We start from the raw sequence: 22,053 nt of genomic DNA on the forward strand, positions 1-22,053 counted from the left end.
TTAATCCTTACAACCGTGTAGGTAGATATTATTACTCTGGAGAGATCTTAACGGGTTCTAAATCTCTTCTTTTTATTTTTTTAAAATTAATTAATTTATTTATTTTTGGCTGAGTTGGGTCTTTGTTGCTGCCCGCAGGCTTTCTCTAGTTGTGGCAAGCAGGGGCTACTCTTTGTTGCAGTGCACGGGCTTCTCACTGCGGTGGCTTCTCTTGTTGCAGAGCACGGACTCTAGGTGCGCGGGCTTCTTTAGTGGTGGCTCGCGGGCTCTGGAGTGCAGGCTCGGTAGTTGTGGCACACGGGCTCAGTTGCTCCACGGCATGTGGGATCTTCCTGGACCAGGGCTCGAACCCGTGTCCCCTGCATTGGCAGGCGGATTCTTAACCACTGTGCCACCAGGGAAACCCTAAATCTCATCTTCTTAACCTCTAAGGTACTCTACCATATAGTTGATGGAGAAACAGTTTAGAAGAATAAGAGGGATCCATAAAATGTGAGAACTGGGAAAGACTAGGGATCATCTAATCCAACTCCTTGGTCTTAAACTTGGGAAACTACAGCCTAAAAATATGGAACTTGTTCAGGGTCATGAAACCAGATAGTGGGATTGCTTAGCCACCCACCACTGCTTCACAAGATTTTCTACTGAAATACTTCAAATCACAGAGCACGTGTTCTTGTGTTGGGTTGGGGGGTGGCTATTGCGAGTTTGAAATTTGTTTTGAGGTTTCCTGTTTTACTCTTTAAATGTAAGTAAATGTTTCATTTTTACCCCAAAATATATCAGCCAGTATTTATTTATTTGTCTGTTTAACTTTTTATTTTGAACTAGCTTTAGATTTTCAGAGCAGTTGGAATGATAGAGCTCCTGCACACACTTTATACAGTCATTTGAGCCATTGTTCCTGTATAAATAGTGCTTCATCTTTCTCTGGCTTCTTTAAAGATTTTTCCTTTGTCTTTAATTTTCAGCAGTTTGATTATGAAGTGTCTGGGCTTGAATTTCGTTGAGTTTAGCCTGCTTGGGGTTCACTAATGCTCCAGGTATTCTGTCCAGGTTTTATAGGTGAATTCAGTGGGAGAGACAGGGTAGAGTGGGCTTCCTCTGTCTAACTCAGAACCAGAACCTTAATGGCATCTTTTGATTAAAAGAAGTATTTCATTTTGATATAGTCCAATTTAACAGTCTTTCCCTTTCTTCTTTTCTAGAAGCTATATTGCTTTGCCCTTCAGTTTATATTCACAATCTGTCTGTGTGACTTCATTTTTTATTGTCTGTTTTGAGTTATCATCATGAGCTCATGGGCTTATTTATATTTGTTTCAATTCATTTGCAGCCATTTTTCTTTCTGATGCTCAATTTGTCCCATCTCAGCTATGGGGAGCTCTTTCAGGTTGCTTTCTGTGTCCTTCCAGCATGACCCAACTACTGTCTTTGATAGCATTCTAGATTTTCCATTAAGTTCTTGATCTTTTCATCATCTGACTCACACCAGGAATAGATTATTTTTCTAAGAACTGGTTCATTTTAATGAAAAATGGTATTTAGAGACTATACTATGGGCAATAGACGTATTCATTGCTGCAGGGTTGTCCTTGATTCTTTGTTTAGAAGCTCTTTTTTAAAAATTATAAAAGCAATCCATTTTCTTTATAGAACATTTCAAAGTATAAATATATAGGGAAATTAAAATTATCCCTAATTTTCCACTTAGAACCTTGGCTTTCAAGATTATAAGTCTGTTTTTTAATTAGAACTCTTAGACATTCCAAACGATTATTAGAACTTCCTCATTCTGTTTTTTACCACTTTCAGAAGATCAGAGACTTCAGGCACTCTGAATGTCTAGCAAACCCTCCAAAAATAATAATAAACAGTATGTTATTTCATGTATAAATAACTTACCCCCCCCCAAATTGAACGTTCCTTTCTGAGAGTGGTGATGGATAGATTAAATATAAAGAAATAAGGGCTTCCCTGGTGGCGCAGTGGTTGGGAGTCCGCCTGCCAATGCAGGGGACATGGGTTCATGCCCCGGTCCGGGAAGATCCCACATGCTGTGGAGCGGCGGGGCCCGTGAGCCATGGCCGCTGGACCTGTGCGTCTGGAGCCTGTGCTCCGCAACGGGAGAGGCCACAACAGTGAGAGGCCCGCGTACCACAAAACAAAACAAAACAAAACAAAAATATATATATATATAAAGAAATAAGGCCAAGGAAAGAGAGACTCAAAGAATTGTACATCGATTGATTTAACATCTGTTTCATGTAAACTTCAAAAGAGACTATTAGACAATTTGAGAAGCTATAATGAAGTCCCATTTTTATTTGATGTAGCTAACTTTGTAATATATCAGGATGGGCAATATAAATGCAATAGCAAGTTTGGGGAAAATGATGAGATAAAAAAAAACCCAGCTTCATTGAGATATAATTCACATACCATAAAATTCACCCTTTAAAAGTGTACAATTCAGTGCTTTTTAGTATATTCAGAGAGTTGTGCAACCATCACCACTATCCAATTTTAGAACATGTTTATCACTGTAAAATGAGACCCCCATATCTGTTAGCAGTCATTCCTTACTTCCCACTCCCACAACACCTGGCAACCATGAATCTACATTCTGTCTATATAGATTTGCCTATTCTGAACAATTGATACAAATGGAATCATACATACTTGGCTTTCTGTGGCTGGCTTCTTGTACTCAGCATAGTGGTTTTTTTTGTTTTTGTTTTTCGTTTGTTTGTTTTTTTGCAATACGCGGCCTTTCACTGCCGCGGCCTCTTCCGCCGCGGAGCACAGGCTCCAGACGCGCAGGCCCAGCAGCCATGGCCCACGGACCCAGCTGCTCCGTGGCATGTGGGATCTTCCCGGACTGGTGCACGAACCCGCGTCCCCTGCATTGGCAGGCAGACTCTCAACCACTGCGCCACCAGGGAAGCCCGCAATTGATTTCTTAATTTCACTTTTGAATTGTTTATTTCTAGTGCATAGAAATACAACTGATGTTTTTAAAAATCTTGTATCCTGCAACCTTTCTGAACTCAGTTATAATAGTATTTTTTTGGTGTGGCTTACCTAGGAAGGTAATTTTCTGTATACAAGATCATATTATTTTCAAATAGAGATAGTTTTACTTTCTTTTCATTCTGATACTGGTTTTGAATCTGTAAAATTTTTTTTATTTTACTTTTTTGTTGAAGTATAGTTGATTTACAGTGTTTCAGATTTACAGAAAAGTGATTCAGTTTTGTGTGTGTGTGTGTGTGTGTGTGTGTGTGTGTTCTTTTTGAGATACTTGTTTTGGGGGGGGGATGCCGTGCCACGTGGCTTGTGGGATCTCAGTTCTTTGACCAGGGAGTGAACCCTGGCCATGGCAGTGAAAGAGCCAAATCCTAACCACTAGACCACCAGGGAACTCCCCTCAGATACTTTTCCACTACAGATTCTTATAAGATATTGAATATAGTTCCCTTTTCTATATAGTAGGTCCTTGTTGTTTATCTATTTTATATACAGTGGTCTGTATATGTTAACCCCAAATTCCAAATTTATCCCCCCTGCCCTTTTCCCCTTTGGCAACCGTAAGTTTGTCTTCTATGTCTATGAGTCTATGAATCTGTAAATTTGAGGTGAATGGGGACATCTGTTGGACATGTCTAGCAGGCAGTTGGATATATGAGATCAGAACTAAGGGAAGATTGGGGCAGGAGATAGAAATTTGAAAGCCCTTATCAACATATGAATAGTGTAGTTTTGGGGAAGTGGGAGCCAGATTGAAGTAAATTGAGTAAATAAAAGGTGAGGTAACAGAGATAGCTAATATAGAAGCACAAATGAGAAGAAAAGAGCCTCAAAAGGTTAAACTTACAGTTTCTTAAAATATGGTTTGTGGGCCATCTGCATTTAAATTACTTGGGATACTTGTTAAAAATACATTTTCCTATGTTCCATCCCAGACCCTCTGAATTAGACTCTCTGTGGATAGGTCTTGGCGTTCGGCATTTTAAACTAATTCTTAGATAATTCTTGGGCACATAGGAATTGGAGAATCCCTCAACTAAAGGAATTCTGTTGAGAATGAGAAGGAATGGGAGAAAACTTGAGTGTTTTTTTAGCTTTGATAGAAATAATAGGGAGGGTGGAATTGAAGAGTGAGAAGAATGAAGAACCAAACTCCCCAAGGAAGGTGGAATTTAGAAAAGAGATGAAAGGATTGGCCTAGAATAGAAGGAGAAATGACTCTTCCATACATCTGGTGTTAACATACAAAGTTTTAAAAGCTTTGAAGCAAGGTAGCCCATTTCTTCCTTTTTTTATATGGGAAAAACATAGTTAATAGGGCAAAGCAATGCCCAGGGCTCCATAATCAATTATATAATAATACTGAGTACAACCCAGTTTTCTCAGTTCCCCGTTTATTGCTGTTTGCACAACCTTGTACTGTTGCTGCTCCTGTTCATTTCCGTGTAGAGTTACTGTCTGTTTCTAGTAGTGCTTTAACCAAGAACATCTCTTCTGTCATAATGCTTTGTTTTGTTCACTATACCTCAGTCATATAAAGATTTCTAAAGGGTGGCAAAAAATAGAGAAGCTCTTGCATGCATGTATTGCTTCTGCCACCATGATTGGGATAGTTGACTGAAATATCAGCCGAAAGCTTTTCTTCACAAAGAGCAGCATGTTGGAGGATTGTGTACAGAGCTAGTTGTTCATTTCTTCATTCTAGAATAGACTAAGCACAACAATAGTGGCTGTCACTTATTCCATACTTGCTTTGTATCTAAAACTTTGCTTAGTATTTTACATTCATTATCTTAATTTTTTATAAAAACCCTCTGAAGGTAGATAGTATTAAGATCCAAACTCTATAAATGGGGAAGGTCAAGGTCAGTGAGATTATCTAGTTCAATGACACAAAGTGAGTGGCAGAACCAAGATTCAGACTCAGGTTTGAGTGTCTGTCTCCCAGGTCCATGATCTTAACCACTCTGTCATTCTGTCTTTCTTTGTGTACATGGGAGATATGACTGTTGGAAGAAGGATTAACAGTGGCATCCAAAATAACATGTTGCTCTCTAGACCAAAATTTGTAGCGCTCCCATTACATAACTTTGGGATGGACAACAGTTTAAGACTGAGAGCTTATTTTGTAATACTTATATTGCTTGGTTACTTAAATCTGTACTAGGGTTGCTGAATGTTAACGTGTAATACTTTCTTTTTCCCTTTCATTATTTTTATGCTACTTTAATGGTGGCTTTTTAAGTACTCTTTTCTTTTCAGAAAAACCATGCCAGATGGATCATCTGGATCGAATCCTTCTGTCTGGCATCTATAATGTACGAAAGGGAAAGACCCAGCTGCATAAGTGGGCTGAACGCCTGGTGGTGCTCTGTGGCACCTGCCTCATCGTTTCCTCAGTGAAGGATTGTCAGACTGGAAAGATGCACATTTTGCCTCTGGTTGGGGGAAAGGTAAGACTCACAAAGATGAATTATTCTTCCTCTGATCGTCTTAATTAAAAAAATATCACATATGCTTTTCAGAGCTTTTTTCACATCTTTTCAAATAAGCCAATATGAGCATTATTAAAGATTACGTCACAAAGTTTTTGTGTTCTTAGTTTTAAACAAAACCACTAAGGCTAATTTAAGCATAAAACAAGTTCATGTACATCACAGACTCCCTGGGAGGTCCAAAGACTATCCATGCCCCAAATTCTGCTGCAGGACCCGTCTGTTGGAGAAACCCCTGCCTCCACTGCTAGGCACTAAATGCTCTCTCATTGGTACCACCAAGAGTAGACAGAGGATGCTACCACTAGAAGCTGCCTTTGTAAACTAGAAGGAGCTGTTAGCATCCCCTCCAAAATAGATTCTTTCCTGTTTCTCTTTTTCCCCCGTTAGACTGAAATTCAGAGTCTGGAGTGGTCATAAGCTCCTACCCAGCAGCCAGAGAAACCTGCCATTTCTTGCATCTGTACTAGAGAATTCCCCATCATAGGAAAGGCAGTTCCAAGTCTGGAAAACAGATAATGTTAATGTTTATAGGAAGTTATACATAATTTTATTTCCTTTATGTTGAATCTTGAAGATCATAAAACAATCTGAATTGAAGAGAACTTCCAGACAAAATGACTTTGTGAATCATGCTTTGAGATAGCCAATTTGATCCAGATACACAGCAATGTAGATAAAATACATATATTAAAAAAAATAAACATATGAAAGGACATAGCTGGACTTAGGAATATGGAATAGAAATGTAATTGGTGAGGGTCTACTGGGCCCTGGGTCTGAAAGGTGGCAGCCTAGGGGTTTAGCGCCTGTAAGTATTTGGGTCTAAAAGTACTCTGGTTATGATGGGGGACCTGGCCCAAGCTTATTGCTTGAAGCTAGGAAATGAGTGGTATTCTTTGCTCCTGATAAAAAGCTGGAAAAAACAAACAAAAACCCAAACCAGACACTTCTGTAAACCACTGACTGGAACCAAGGCTTGTTCCTGGCTGTGGTTCTAAACAGATGGGTGGACCCAGTTGTATGCCCTGTGACTAGGAAATGAACAAGCCCCAACTGGTCTAATAAATGAATGTGTGTCACTCCAGTATCATCCGTGGAGCAGGAACCCACCACTACCAATACGAGACCTGGTTCTGGTCTTGGGGGCTGAAGGATAGTGAAGAAAGTAAGTGAAATTTCTCCAAAGGGAGAAGGTGAGTGAGGACAAGGTTGGAGGATTGGCAGAGAGGAAGTGGGAAACAGAGCAAGAAAGAGAAAGAAAAACAAACCTCCCATTTACGTAATTCTTGTCCGTTCTCTCTCTTCCCTCACTAATAGAACAGAATTGTGTTCAGGGTGGTGATGTGACCAAGATCAAAAACTCCCCAACCTCCCTTGTAGCTAGTGGTGGCTAATAAATATAAACAGAAGTTTGCAGGTGGGACTTCGGGGAAAGGCCTTTAAAGTGGGAGAGACGTGGATGGCTTGACCCTTTGCCCTGCGTTTCCTTCCTTTATGGAACACAGTCTCTTGGTATTGGAGATGGAGCAGTCATATGGTGGCTGGAAACTGCAGGCATTTGCTGAGTGTGGCCTTCTGGAAAGCAAGAGGCGCCTGGGCCCCTGGTGGCAGGGCGGAGCTGCTGTAGCACTCCGGGACTGATGCTGTGTTTTTTTTTTTTTTTCTTTTTCTTTTTGCTGTATGCGGGCCTCTCACTGTTGTGGCCTCTCCCGTTGCGGAGCACAGGCTCCGGATGCGCAGGCCCAGCGGCCATGGCTCACGGGCCCAGCCGCTCCGCGGCATATGGGATCCTCCCAGACCGGGGCACGAACCCGTATCCCCTGCATCGGCAGGCGGACTCTTAACCACTGCGCCACCAGGGAGGCCCTGATGCTGTGTTTTTAAGCCACTACTTCACAGCTGAATGTAATGAACCAACGAACGTACTGAAGAATTTCACAGATAAAACGTATAAGAGAGCCCATAAAAGAGGGTCCAGTATACACCTAATAGCAGTTCCAGAGAAGAGAGTAAAGGAGAATGGATAAGCAATATCTGAAGAAATAATGGTTGAGATTTTTCTAGAAATAAAGACAGACATGAGTGTTCAGATTGAAAAGACACTGGGTACTGAACAGGTTAAATAAAAATAAGTTGACACGTAGACACATTGCAGAACATGAAGGAGCAAATCACAGAAGCTTCCAGAGAGAAAAGATTACCTGCAAAGAATTGACAGGCTGACAACAGCTTTCTTTTCATCAACAATATGTGTAGAAGACTATTTGCAAAATTGCTGAGAGAAAATAAATGTCAACCTGTATTCTATATCCAGCTGAATTACTTTATAAGAGTCAAGGCAAAATAGGACATTTTCAGACATATAAAGACTAATGAGGGAGTTCCTTGGTGGTCCAGTGGTTAGGACTGGGTGCTTTCACTGCCACGGTGCAGCCAAAAAAAGAAAAAAAGACTGGTACTTCCCTGGTGGTGCAGTGGTTAAGAATCCACCTGCCAATGCAGGGGACACAGGTTCGATCCCTGGTCTGGGAAGATCCCACATGCTGCGGAGCAACTAAGCCCGTGCACCACAACTACTGAGCCTGCACTCCAGAGCCTGTGAGCCACCACTACTGAGCTCACGCACCGCAACTACTGAAGCCCGTGCGCTCTAGGGCCTGCATGCTGCAACTACTGAGCCTGCACGCTGCAACTACTGAAGCCTGCGCACCTAGAGCCCATGCTCCACAACAAAAGAAGACACCTCAGTGAGAAGCCTGTGCACTGCAATGAAGAGTAGCCGCCACTCACCGCAACTAAGGAAAGCCCACACGCAGCAACGAAGGCCCAATGCAGCCAAAAATAAATAAATAAATAAAAAAGAGTGGACATGAATTTCATTTAAAAAAATTAAAAACAACGCCCCTCCAAAAAACAAAGAAAAAAGAAGAAATAAAACAACAAAGGAAAGTAAATTCAAAGGGAAGGCATGAGGTAAATAGATGAGTGCAGACACTGACAAAATATGGTAGTAAATTTAATATTGATTGTAAAAACGTTTAAAATTTTTAGTATTTTAAATATAAATTTAAATTTAAACACCTAAAGCTCAAACTATCCTGAACAGTATTCAAGATGTGGTGGTGTGTTCAGTAAGGAACGTGTGATGCAGTTTTGGGATAAGTGATTTATGAGTATAACTTGGAAGTTTCCAGCTGACTCACCAAGATTCAGTAGCTATGACATACTAAAGTGAGATGTCAGACAAAGATGTAAGTGGTTCCACAACTATAAAAAGACTTCATCCTCCTCAAAGCTATATAGGTTGGGTTGTTGAAGAGAGCTGTTGTGCAGTGAATCCCTGCCACCACCCCAAATGGTACTGAGGGAGGTTTCTGCCTCTTTCCTCAAGCCTAGTGAAAGAGGTTTCAAAAGGACCCAAGAGAGCCTGATATGGGTCCCCTGCAGTAAGGGGGACATAGTGCACTGGTGTCCTGCCTTCTAACCATGAAGTCTTGAGGACGAAAGATAAGCTGCCGGCTGCTTTGGTGATTGAGCAAAGCGCCTAACTCATGTGTTGGGATCACTGTGTACTCTTTGGGTTTGTTAGTATGTGACCCAGATGGGTTGAGAGAGAGCAGGAGCCATTGGGTAGGTGGGTGGATTCTCTTAGAATATGTCCAGTGGGGCCACCTGGAGGGGCAAACAGACTTCACTGGAGGGTGGGCTGTCAGTGGACCACCAGATTCCTTCAGGTCTGAGGAGGGAGTGGTCACCTGCTAGAATAGCATGCATTAGCCTGGTCAAGGGATCTGTACGTGAGAAGCCATCATTGGTTGGATTGGGGGGCCGGGTATCCAAAGAACCCGCAGAAGGACCTACTGAGGAAGATCATCCCCTTTAAAATCTGGTAGGCCCAGAGAGTGTGAAGTCAGGTTATGACTCTACTAGTCTAGTAAGAACCGTTGGGCTTGTGTCTTCCCTGTTCTTCCTCCTGCCCCACTTCAATGATGGAGGGAGTCAGAAATGGCTTCTATCCCAGCACCTCGTAAGTAAGGGGGGAGGTGAGTCCAAAAAGTAGGCCAAGGTACCCTTTGCAGGCAAGCAGCTACCTCCAGGGTGCCGCAGTGGTGGGGAAAGCGTTGGAACAACCTTATCCTTGAAGTGGAAACTTTGGCTTTTATCATGTGGGCCTGAAGACTCTCCTGTTCTGAAACAGGCATGCATTCTTGCATTACCGGGACTTGTACTGACTGTTGCTAAACTGGGAATGCTCCTTCTCCAGGAGGTTTCCACACCTTGCCCCTGAACCCTTGTGGGGTCTTTGCTCACATGTTTCCTCCTCAGTGAGTCCTTCCTTGACTGTCCTATTCATAACTCAGATCACCTACCCTGTTCCCCTCCAAGCCTATACCCTGCTTTGTTTTTCTTCATGTTACTCATTCTGTATTTTATCATGTTATGCTGTATCATGTCACCATTATTTATCTATCTATCTATCTATTTATTTATTTATGGCTGCGTTGGGTCTTCGTTGCTGCGCGCGGGCTTTCTCTAGTTGTGGTGGCTTCTCTTGTTGCAGAGCACAGGCTCTAGGTGCGTGGGCTTCAGTAGTTGTGGCACACGGGCTCAGTAGTTGTGGCTCGCGGGCTCTAGAGCTCAGGCTCAGTAGTTGTGGTGCATGGGTTTAGTTGCTCCACAACATGTGGGATCTTCCCGGACCAGGGCTTGAACCTGTGTCCCTTGCACTGGCAGGCGGCTTCTTAACCACTCTGCCACCAGGGAAGCTCTCATGTCACCATTTTGATATATAAACTCCATTGAGGGCAGAGGGTTTGTTAGTTTTTCCCGTTATGTCCCTAGCACCCACAATAGTAAAATGTATTCATTCAGCAGATAATTATCAAACTGAGATTGTTTTGTGATTTAAAGAGTAATAAATAAATTTACTTATGGCTGTGCCCTATGAATCCTACTCCTTCAACATATCTGTTAAATAAGTATTCCTTTGGTTTTTTCTTTTTTCTTTTTTTTTTTTGGCCGCACTGTGCGGCATGCAGGATCTTAGTTCCCTGACCAGGGATCGAACCCGTGCCCCCTGCAGTGGAAGAAGTGCGGAGTCTTAACCACTGGCCCACTAGGGAATTCCCCATTTGGTTTTTTTTTAAACAGCTTTATAAGACAGAATTCGTATAGTGTACAATTAATCCATTTAAAGTGTACAATTCAGTGACTTTTTGTAAATTCACAGAGTTGTGCAACTATCACCATAATCGATTTTAGAATACTTTCATGACCCTTTGAAAAGAAACCCTGCACTACTTAGCCGTCATCTCCCCATTCCTTCTCCAGCCCCAGGCACCCGTTAATCTACTTTCTGTCTCTGTAGATTTACTGATTCTGGACATTTCATATAAATGGAATCATATAATATATGGTTCTTTGTGACTGACTTCTTTCGCTTAGTATAACGTTTTCGAGGTTCATGCATGTTTTAGTGTGTGTCAATATTTTATTCCCATTTATGGCTGAATAGTATTCCATTGTATGGATGTACTACATTTTGTTTATACCTTTACCTGTTGATGAACATTGAGGTTATTTCCACTTTTTGGCTATAATAATAATGCTGCTATAATTCACATACAAGTTTTTGTGTGGATGCGTCTTTTCTTGGGTATATACCTAGGAATGGAATTGCTGCGTCGCATGGTTGCTTTTGAGGAACTGCCAGGCTGTTTTCCAAAGTGGCTGCACCATTTTACATTCCCACAGCAGTGTATGAGGGTTCCAGTTTCTCTGTATGCTTTCTAATGCTTGTTATCTAACACTTGTTATTATCTGTGTTTTTGATTTTAGCCATCCTAGTGAATGTGACATGGTACTTTGTGGTTTTGACTTGCATTTATCTAATAACTAATGATGTAGAACATCATATCGTGTGCTTATTGGCCATTCCTCTGTCTTCTTTGGAGAAGTATCTGTTCAGATCTTTTGCCTGTTTTAAAAAATTGAGTTGTTTGTCTTGTTATTGTCCTTTGGTTTTTGATTGGGATTGTTTACTTTAATTGGTTCTGGTTTTCTCCCCTCCTCTTCTTCAGGTAGAAGAAGTGAAGCGACGTCAGTACTGCCTTGCATTCAGCTCAGCTGGAGCCCAAGCTCAGACCTATCATGTCAGCTTTGAGACTTTGGCTGAGTACCAGAGATGGCAGCGGCAATCATCCAAGGTGATAAGCTGTCAGACATCCTGATGTGGAGATAAGAGCAGAGAAACCCAACAGAAGTATATTTTGAAACTGAACTTACTCCCAAGAGATCAAATTATAATTCTTACGCACATCACTCTAGGCCTTTCTGAGTACATAGTGAATGCAATGGAATTCTCCCAGGTCCTTAACTTATTATTTATATTTGCATAGTACAGAATGCTTACAAAAGTGTTTTCAGGTGCATTTACCTTTATACCATCTCTGTGAAAAAGGTAGGGCCTTGAAGGATTTGAGACACAATGAAATTCAAATGACTCTCCCTCAACCATAGTGGTCAATGATAGATGGAGCTGTTCCCTAACTCATAGCCGAGTGCATCTGTATGTGTTTAGCACAGCTTTGATGAACCACTTTAAATTTGAACTTATTGATGGAACACGACCTGTGATCCTGTCACAAACCATTATTCCTGTATGCTGAGGATAATTGGCTTTTTAGCATAATTTCTGCTTTCCTAGCCTTTAAAGATGAAGTGCTGTAAAATTGTATTTCATTTTCCAAATTCTCTTGTTCTCCTAGCCATCTTTTCAGAATTTAAACACATTTTTCTTTATGGAGCTAAATAGCTTCATGAAGGATTATTTCAGTATAATGACATGCCATCAAAACGTGAATGACTTTTGCAGTGATATTTTGTTTGTTTTAGACCCATTTTCACAGTCCATGTTGTATTAGCCTACTATTATAGTAATATAAATCTTGTTTTGGCTTTATTGGATTTTCTGTACTTGTGGTGGTAATAAAATCTTCTCTGAATAAAACTAGTTTCAATTTTAAATAGCTATTTCATTCTTCTGCCCTTGTAAAGAGAAATTAATATTTTTGAGCACCTTTTGCATGCTAAGCATTGGTGCTGTGTGCTTGGTTATTTAATTTTCCTCGTGACAGATGAAGAAACTGCACAAGTAAGGAACAGGGCTTGTGTGGCTGCAAAAGGCTGTGTCTTTCAGTATCACACTCCTAAAGTTTTGTACAGTTATTTTGAATCATCTTAACTTTACTTCCTGCATGAACTGTTAACTTTCCATCTTTATGATTTGTATTTTTTTCTTACCTTTTACTTGTAGACACTTTACAGCCTATACCTTTCTGTTTTTCAAGCATCTCATGGTTTTAGGAAAAAGTAAAAATTAACTGTTTCTTATAAATGAATAATCGGATCTCACGACCTTTCTTTTCTTTCCCGTCTTATTTTTTTAAATAAATTACTAAATTAATTAATTAATTTATTTTTGGCTGCGATGGGTCTTCGTTGCTGTGTGTGGGCGACTGGGGGCTACTCTTCATTGCAGTGCGCAGGCTTCTCGTTGCAGTGGCTTCTCTTGTTGTGGAGCACGGGCTCTAGGCACGTGGGCTTTAGTAATTGTGGCACACAGGCTCAGTAGTTATGGCTCGCTGGCTCTAGAGTGCAGGCTCAGTAGTTGTGGTGCACAGGGCTTAGTTGTTACGCAGTCTAAGGGCTTCTTTCCGGACCAGGGCTTGAACCCGTATCCCCTGCATTGGCAGGCGGATTCTTAACCACTGCACCACCAGGGAAGTCCCTCCCATCTTTTTAATCGGTGCCTTTTTGTGTCAGTGCCGTTCCGTCCTCTGCTGGGTGGGAAGCATTTGGGGCTGGCTCAGATGGCTCTTCTCTTTGACCTTGTCCAGGTGGTGTCCCAGCGTATCAGTACCGTGGACCTCTCGTGTCACAGCCTTGAGGAGGTTCCTGAGCATCTCTTCTACAGTCAAGATATCACCTACCTCAACTTGCGACACAACTTCATGCAATTAGAAAGACCAGGGGGCCTTGACACTTTCTACAAGTATGTGGGGCATAGGTTTCCAGACTAGCTTACTGAAACTGAATCGTAATCAATACCTATAAGCGAGCATGTTTACCATCATATATATATTTGAAAACTTCCCCTCCATTTTGAACAGGAAGTAAGAATTTTTATTCACACAGTTTTCCCACTCCCCTTCTCCCCTCTGTACAAGAGACGACAGATGCACAGTTTCCGTTACGGAGGCAACATTGAGCTGCCCTTGATTTGGATAATCCTTTTCTATATGTCATTGACAGCAATGCAGCGTAAATCGAGAGATTCTGTATATGGGAAGTTTTTGAATCAGAAGTTTCAAACTTAAATAACTTAAAGGAAATAGGCCAGATTTCAAGAATTCCACTCCCAGGTTAGGGCCTTTATCTTTCCTTTGCACCTGCTACTGCCAACTCTGAAGCCTTTTGTCAGCTATGAAACCTCTCTCTTCTAATAAAAGAACCATTTCAGTCCTAAGGGGCATTGACCCATATATTTTCCCATCTCCTTTGTTAGAATATATTCCCCATTCCCACCCTCCACCCATTTCATCTCCTTCCTTCCTTTAAAAATGGGTGGAAGTGAATAAATATATGGTGTAAGTAATTGTCTGGGCTTCTTGTGGGGAGGAGAGAAATTGGAAACTAAAACGTTCAAATTACATGGTGATTAAAAAGATAAATGCACATTGAAATGACATATTTTATGTACTTAGTAACTAATATTTCTAGGATAATTTTCAGAAAGCATATGATTTTTACCTCATCTGAAATGTTTTGCAAAGGTTTTCAAATATAAGCCTATATTTAGTAATGAAATAATTATTTTAATAATATTGATATTTAAAAATAAAAACAAGCTATAATTTTAAGGAAGTGGGTTTCTAGTATTTACTTCTGTTTCTATGAAAAGAGGGTTAATCTAGTTTGAGGGCTGGATTAGCAATTTGGAAGTCCTTTGCCAAGCCGAAGGAACAATCAGTACTCAAGCTGAAATTTTGGAAGAGGAACATTAGAGAGAGGTACCAAGGATTCAAATCTAGAAGCAGATGATATAGTTCATCATCTTGGAGAACACTACCTCAGCCTTACAGTCTTGTACTAGTATAGTAATGAAGTGTAATACTTCTAAGTAGAATTACAGGAGTGACTCCTGTGGATCCAATTTACGATGATACTATCTCTCAGTGAGACATTATATAGATATTTCTACAAAAAAAATTGAAACATTAAAAATTAGTTCATGTTGTATATCATCACATTACAGTAAAACTCAGTATCACCTACATATTTTTAAGCTCTAACTGGCCCATTCATTTCAAGTGACTTTTGAGCCAGCATAGTTTCAGTACAAAAAAAGAAATTGCTTATAATGGGATTTGATCTGAAGGTTTGTTAGCTATTCCTGTGTCCATGGGTTGATTAATTATTGTTAAGGCTTTCATATATTGCACGTAGAAATTTAATAAAGGAAAAGATTTGAAGCATATCAGTAATGATTGATTCACTTTGATAGAAAATAATTATACCAATGTGAGCTTTTCAAGATTTTCTGCCTTTTTTTTTTTTTTTTTTTTTTTTTTTGCGGTACGCAGGCCTCTCACTGTTGTGGCCTCTCCCGTTGCGGAGCACAGGCTCCGGATGCACAGGCTCAGCGGCCATGGCTCACGGGCCTAGCCACTCCATGGCATGTGGGATCTTCCCGGACCGGGGCATGAACCCATGTTCCCTGCATCGGCAGGCGGACTCTCAACCACTGCGCCACCAGGGAAGCCCGATTTTCTGCCTTTTTAAGGAGAAGAGAGAACAACTCCTGTCACACCAGACCTGGTTTTCTCAATAGCTTGCACTGGGTGTTAGTCATCTTAGTGTCTATGCCACACATAATGTTTGGCACATACTGAGTGCTCAGTAAATATTTGCAGAACAAATTCTTTGATGGACATTTAAAATAGATCACTTTTTCATTCAGTAGTATAATGTGCCTTTGCTTTTTAGATTTTCTCAGCTTAAGGGCCTGAACTTGTCTCATAATAAGCTTGGGTCATTTCCTGTATTGTTATGTGAAATTTCTACCCTGACCGAGCTCAACCTTTCCTGTAATGGATTCCATGACCTGCCGAGTCAGATTGGCAATCTGCTGAAGTAAGTATCTGACTTTTACTAGATCTGTCTTTTCCTGTGTTTGCAGCATAAGGAACTTGTCTGGCATTTGGAATGAAGGTAGTTCCATGAGCTCTTGCAGTGAAATAAATCATGTAATTATGAGAATTCTGGTCAGCAGCAGCTACTTGCCTACAGAAGTAACTAGTCCCTCAGTTTTAACAGCAGAGGCTCTGATTACCCTTGATGTTAGAGGGACCATCTGTATTTCAGTTATCTTAGTAAGAGTCTATTTAGATAGACTTAGGGCATTTTATCATTATTGGACTCATAATAAGTTAATGACAAGTCAAAATCCATAATTCTAGTTCCATCCATTCCAGTTAAAACCTTTCATCAGTTTTGTTTTCTTCCTGCAGTCTTCAAACCCTCTGTCTTGATGGCAACTTTCTGAGTACTTTACCTGAAGAATTGGGGAATCTGCAACAGCTTTCCTCCCTGGGAATTTCCTTCAACAACTTTAGTCAAATTCCCAAGGTTTATGAGAAACTCACTATGTTAGATAAAGTGGTTATGGCAGGAAACCAACTGGAAGTGCTGAACCTGGAGGTGCTGAACTGTATGAGCCACGTCAAACATGTGGATTTGAGGTGAGGTCATTCTTCACTGTGCCTTCCTTTCGCCTGACCTCTAATGGAGCTTTACGTTTTCTTTTTATGAAGACTCTTTAAAACATTAGGATTTTAGAACACTGTATGTTTTCAAAGCTGTAGTTAAGCTTCATTTTTCACTCAATGGCAGAGAGATTATGAATGAGGTAGGTGTACCATGTGGTAGAGACAAAGGTTGTTCTGACTTACCCTCCCAGCAATGTTTTATGAGAACTCCGATTTTGTCACATTCTTACCAGTGTTGGATTTTAGCAGCCTTTTTCCTTGTTGTCAATGTAGTAGGTAGAAAATAGTATTTCATCGTTTTAATCAGCATTTATGGTGAGTGAGTTGAGTGTCTTTTTGTATGCTTATTGGTAGTTTGTATTTTTCCATAAACTTGACCATTTTTCTGTTGAATCATTGGGTTGCTTCTTGATATCTATTGTATTATAATTAAAATGTTAACAGTCTTACTACTAACAATTTTTAATAAGAGTTTTATTCCCTTTTTAAATATTTATTATTTATTTATAATCTTTTCCTAAAGGAAGCTAGTAAAACACACATACTGGATGTCCTGTCATTTACACTAAGTCATCGATGTCCCTTATAAAGACATAGTAACAGAAAAATTTATTGAAATGCAGGAAAATGAACAGGCCTGCATGCATTAAATCAGATACTTATATAGAAGAGAACAAAGAAGTCATCATTTTCTATAATTTGCCCTTGAACTCTTCCATATTGATACAGATTATTTTCCTCTTCATTAATTGAGGTAATGGGAATCTTAGCACTAGAGAGAGTAGGCAGGCAGCGAGAGGAAGTATGACTGCTTCCTCTTGCTCTTACCCGGTACTTACTCCGTGAATGCCTTGCTACTCCTAACCTGACAAGTTACGTTCATCTTCTTGTTCCTTTGTCCTATTCCTTCATCCCTACCTAATGTACTTGGTATTTGGGTGCAAGTTTTAAACTGTTTGTGGGCATGGTCCCCTTTCCTTTCTCTTTATTTAATTTGTACATGTATTTGCCAATCTGGATTGTCTCTAACTTAGTTTATAAACAAAGAACTCAAGGTACAGCTATCTGTAGCTATTTACTTACTACCTTGCAAAATGAGGCAAGTAGTGAAATTCTTATGCTGTTTAGGAAAGAGAAAAAAGGATCATACTTCTATTTTTCTTTTGGTCAGCACATTTAGTAAAATTTATTTCTAATGATTTTCTTATTTCTGAATATTAAGGATGAACCATCTGAAAACCATGGTTATTGAGAATCTGGAGGGAAATAAGTACATCACCCACATGGATCTGCGGGACAATCAGTTGACTGACTTAGATCTTAGCTCCTTGTGCAACTTGGAGCAGCTGCATTGTGAGCGGAACCGGCTGAGGGAGCTGACGCTCAGTGGCTTCTCCCTTCGAACTCTCAACGCCAATTCGAACAGTGAGTTCTCTACCCAGTCTCCTGTATTTCCTCTTGTAGCTCTTGTCCAAGCTTTCCAAGAACAGTGGCATCTGGGGTGTTCCTCAGATACTCTGCGAAGTGGAGTTTGAGGTTCATTGAGACCTAGCTTTAAGTTTGCCGTCAACACTTCAGTGGTTGAGGTATGCATAAAAAGACATTGCAGGACAATTTGAGATTCACTAAGTGAACATAATAATAAGAGGCATTCTGCAAAATGACAGGAAGTTAGGAGGGTGGGCAAGCATGTTCGAAAGAGAATATCAGTGATGGTCTAAAACAAAGGCTGTCCAGCTACAGCCCAGAGGCTAAATCTGGCCTACCATCTGTTTTTGTATGGCTCATGTGGAATGGGTTTTTACATTTTTTAATGGTAGCATTTTAAAAAAAATCAAAGGAAGAATAATTTTGACATGGGAAAGTTATATGAAGTTCAAATTTAAGTGAAGAAAGTTTGATGGGCACACACCCACATTGATTTGTCCACATATTAACCACTCTCATGCTATAGTGGCAAAATTGAGTAGTTTTAAGAGAGACCACGTGGCCCATAAAGGCCAAAATATTACTAAACATTTAGCCCTTTACAGAAAAAGTTTGTCAATCTCTAGTCTAAAACCTTTTGCTGCCTCAGTTCCAGAATGAGAAGCCCTTCATTTCAATAGTGATTTATTTGCCCCAGGATTATTTTTCAATGTAAAAGGCCTCATATTTGTTGAGGCCATTCTGTTTATAGAGAGTTCTTCTTTACCGAAGAAGTTATACAGTTGACCCTTGAACAACATGGGTTTGAGCTGCACAGGTCCCCTTTTTTTGGTTTGTTTGTTTTGTTTTGTTTTGGCCACACTGTGCAGCTTGCAAGGTCTTTGTTCCCCAACCACGGATTGAACCCGGGCCACAGCAGTGAAAGCACTAAGTCCTAACCACTGGACCGCCAGGGGATTCCCTGCATAGGTCCACTTAAACATGGATTTTTTTCAATAGTAAATACATTTGACCCTTGAATAATGCAGGGTTTAGAGGCACCAATCCTCTAAACAGTCAAAAATGGGAGTATAACTTTATAGTTAGCCCTCTGTATCCATGATTCCATATCTGTAGATTCAACCAACCACGGATTGTGTAGTATTGTAGTATGTACATATATATATATAAAGTTATATGGGGATTTTCAACTGCACAGAGGGTCAGTGCCCATAACCCCCACATTGTCCAAGGGTCAACTGTAACTACTTTTTCTGTGTTTAAAGAAGTAAAGGAAAAGATGTTTAATTTCACTAAGTATCAGTCAAAGAAATGCAAATTTAGATAATGCCATTTTATACTCATCAAATAAAAATAATAACACTAAGTGCTTACTGAAGATGTGGAGAAGCAGTACCTCTCAAACGTTGCCAGGGGGAGTTGGTAAAACCAACACGGAGAGCAGCATGATGGTGTCAGAGAAGACAAAGATACACAGAGCCCGTGTTCTAGCAGCTCCCCTGCTTGGAATATCTCCCAGACACTCACATAGGAGATGTGTCCTAGAAGGTTTATCACAGCATTGTATGTTACAGTGAAAAAAACTAAAAATATGACTATAAATAGGAAAATGGGTAAACAAAACAGTGATAAATTTATATAATAGAATATTGCACAGCAATGGAAATGAATGTACTAGAGCTTTGTGTATTAGTATGGATAAATCTCAGAAATCTTTTTTTTTTTAATTTTATTTATTTTATTTATTTATTTTTGGCTGTGTTGGGTGTTCGTTGCTGCACGCGGGCTTTCTCTAGTTGCGGAGAGCGGGGGCTACTCTTTGTTGCAGTGCGCGGGCCTCTCATTGCAGTGGCCTCTCTCGTTGTGGAGCACGGGCTGTAGGCGCGTGGGCCTCCGTAGTTGCAGCACATGGGCTCAGTAGTTGTGGCTCACGGGCTCTAGAGCGCAGGCTCAGTAGTTGTGGCGCGCGGGCTTAGTTGCTCCCTGGCATGTGGGATCTTCCCAGGCCAGGGCTCGAACCCGTGTCCCCTGCATTGGCAGGCGGACTCTCAACCACTGCGCCACCAGGGAAGCCCCTCAGATATCTTTTGAGCAAAAAAAGAAAGTGCATGTTTTGATATCCTGCAGTGAAAGGAATGGTCCTCTTGAAACAGAAAGGTACCTATGAATTACTCATTCTAAAAGCCTGTGGATTGGACTTCCCTGGTGGTGCAGTGGTTAAGAATCCACACGCCATGGAACAACTAAGCCTGTGTGCCACAACTACTGAGCCTGAGCTCTAGAGCTCACGAGCCACAACTACTGAGCCCACGTGCCACAACTACTGAAGCCCGTGCACCTAGAGCCCAAACTCCACAACAAAGAGAAGCCACTGCAATGAGAAGCCCGCACACCGCAACGAAGAGTAGCCCCCCGCTCGCCGCAACTAGAGAAAGCCCGCATACAGCAGTGAAGACCCAATGCAGCCAAAAATAAATAAATAAATAAATTTATTTTAAAAAACAAAAACAAAAAAATAAAAGCCTATGGATTTAGAATGAGATACCAAGATCTGTTTCCCCTCCATGGTGTTATTTCCTTTTTGCCAATTGGAATCAGATAATTCTTGGTTTTTCCGACTTTTAAAAAATTTTTTCCCCTTTTGATACTCTTGTGACCCATATTGGTCTGATTTTTGGAGAGATTAATTATATTCAGGATTTTATTACTTCGACTGGTCAAGAATAAACATAAATGAGGTTTGCTTTCTTATTTTTAACACTATGTTAAGTATTCAGGAGTCAGTGGTTGAGTACACTATGATAGTTATATCAAATTTTAAAACACATAAAAATGTTGTTTGCTTAGCTCTAAGTATGCCATGACAGTATGAAAGAATCCATGGGAATGATAAAAATCATATTCCGGATGGTGTTTGCCTCTTGGTATGTGCAGCGTTTTAATTCTTAAAAAGGCTGAAGCATGTAAGGCAGAATGTCACGATTTGTTAAAAGCTAGGTGATGGGTGAAAGAATATTCATTATTTTATTCCCTTTTCTGTATCGCTAAAATATATTATTAGGATAAAAGAGAGTTAAGACTTCTCTTTTCATTGCCTTTTATCATGTTATAGACGCTTCAAATTGTAGCTTAGATTAATTGTTAGGGCTGTTTGTTGAGTCGTGCTGTTTATACATGTTGTGAGATGGTAGTAATTCTTTTGTCCTGGAAATACTTATTATCAGGGCTAATCTGTATTCTTAAAGTATCTAGAGACTCTGAATGACTGGCCCTCTGCGAAAAGACTCATTGACATACATGTAGGCCTTCTTAGCAGATTCTGTCACAGTACTGTTATTGGGGCTTGTTCTGTCCACAGAATCCTTAAATTGTACAACCTAGAAGAATTCATATCAACACTTGAAGTTTTGACACCTCAGAAGTAAAGAAGTCAGCGTTCAGCTTCACAAAAGAATTTTTCCAAATGGCCAATTAGCATAGAGAAGTGCCATCACACCAGGGTCATCAGGGATATGCAAATTGGAATCTCAGTGTGACACCACTCCACACCTACCAGAATGACTAGAATAAAAAAGGCTGAAAACACCAGTGCCAGTTGTTGGGCGTGTAAATTGTTGCAACCACTCTGGAAAACTGCATGGTAGTATCTCCTGAAGTCACACATATGCACCCACTGCACTCGGCAGTTCCTCTCCTAAGCTTGTATTCAACATAAATGCTTATGTTAGTCCACAAAAGACGTGGACAAAATGTTCACAGAGGCACTATTCATAGTAACCCCCAGCTAGACAAGACTTAAAATGCCCATCAACTCTACAATGGGTAAATAAATGGTGGTATATTCCCAGGAAAAATTTTATACAGCCATGAGAATGGATGAACTAAAACCATATTCAGTAATATGAACAAATATCTCACAAGCACAATGTTCAGTGATGAAGCCAGACAAAAGAATTATATATAATGAATGTGTATGTTTATATAAATAGGTAAAAGTAATCTGTATGTGGGGTAGTGACTACAGGGAGGGGGGATGAGGGGAAGTTTCCGGGCAGCTGGTACTGCTCTGTTTCTTGATCTGCCTACTGGTTATACCAGTGTGTTCTTTTTGTAAAAATTCATTGATCTATACATTTAAGATTACTGTACTTTTCTTTATTTGTTTTGCTTTAATTAAAAATTAAAATGTTGCCAGGGAAAATTCAGTTATTCATTTTTAAGGTTAATAAGCTAAGCAGTTATTGTTAACATTTAACAGCTGCCTGATC

General features: G+C 40.3%; 1 protein-coding gene across 4 annotated transcripts in view; it reads left to right on the top strand.

Annotated features, from left to right (window-relative positions):
* The window catches only part of PHLPP2 (PH domain and leucine rich repeat protein phosphatase 2), a 75,259-nt gene that overhangs the window by 26,940 nt on the left and 26,266 nt on the right, over window positions 1–22,053 (top strand). For 3 of the 4 annotated variants that reach the window (XM_060083712.1, XM_060083714.1, XM_060083715.1), the window contains 6 exons: window positions 5,293–5,483; window positions 11,609–11,734; window positions 13,427–13,581; window positions 15,576–15,722; window positions 16,100–16,330; window positions 17,580–17,782. In XM_060083712.1, the coding sequence (XP_059939695.1) occupies window positions 5,293–5,483; window positions 11,609–11,734; window positions 13,427–13,581; window positions 15,576–15,722; window positions 16,100–16,330; window positions 17,580–17,782 (1,053 nt within the window). The remainder of the gene's footprint in view (window positions 1–5,292; window positions 5,484–11,608; window positions 11,735–13,426; window positions 13,582–15,575; window positions 15,723–16,099; window positions 16,331–17,579; window positions 17,783–22,053) is intronic. The other variant, XM_060083713.1, reaches the window with a different exon arrangement.

The sequence above is a fragment of the Mesoplodon densirostris genome, chromosome 19, assembly GCF_025265405.1.
Source record: "Mesoplodon densirostris isolate mMesDen1 chromosome 19, mMesDen1 primary haplotype, whole genome shotgun sequence".
Classification (NCBI taxonomy): domain Eukaryota; kingdom Metazoa; phylum Chordata; class Mammalia; order Artiodactyla; family Ziphiidae; genus Mesoplodon; species Mesoplodon densirostris.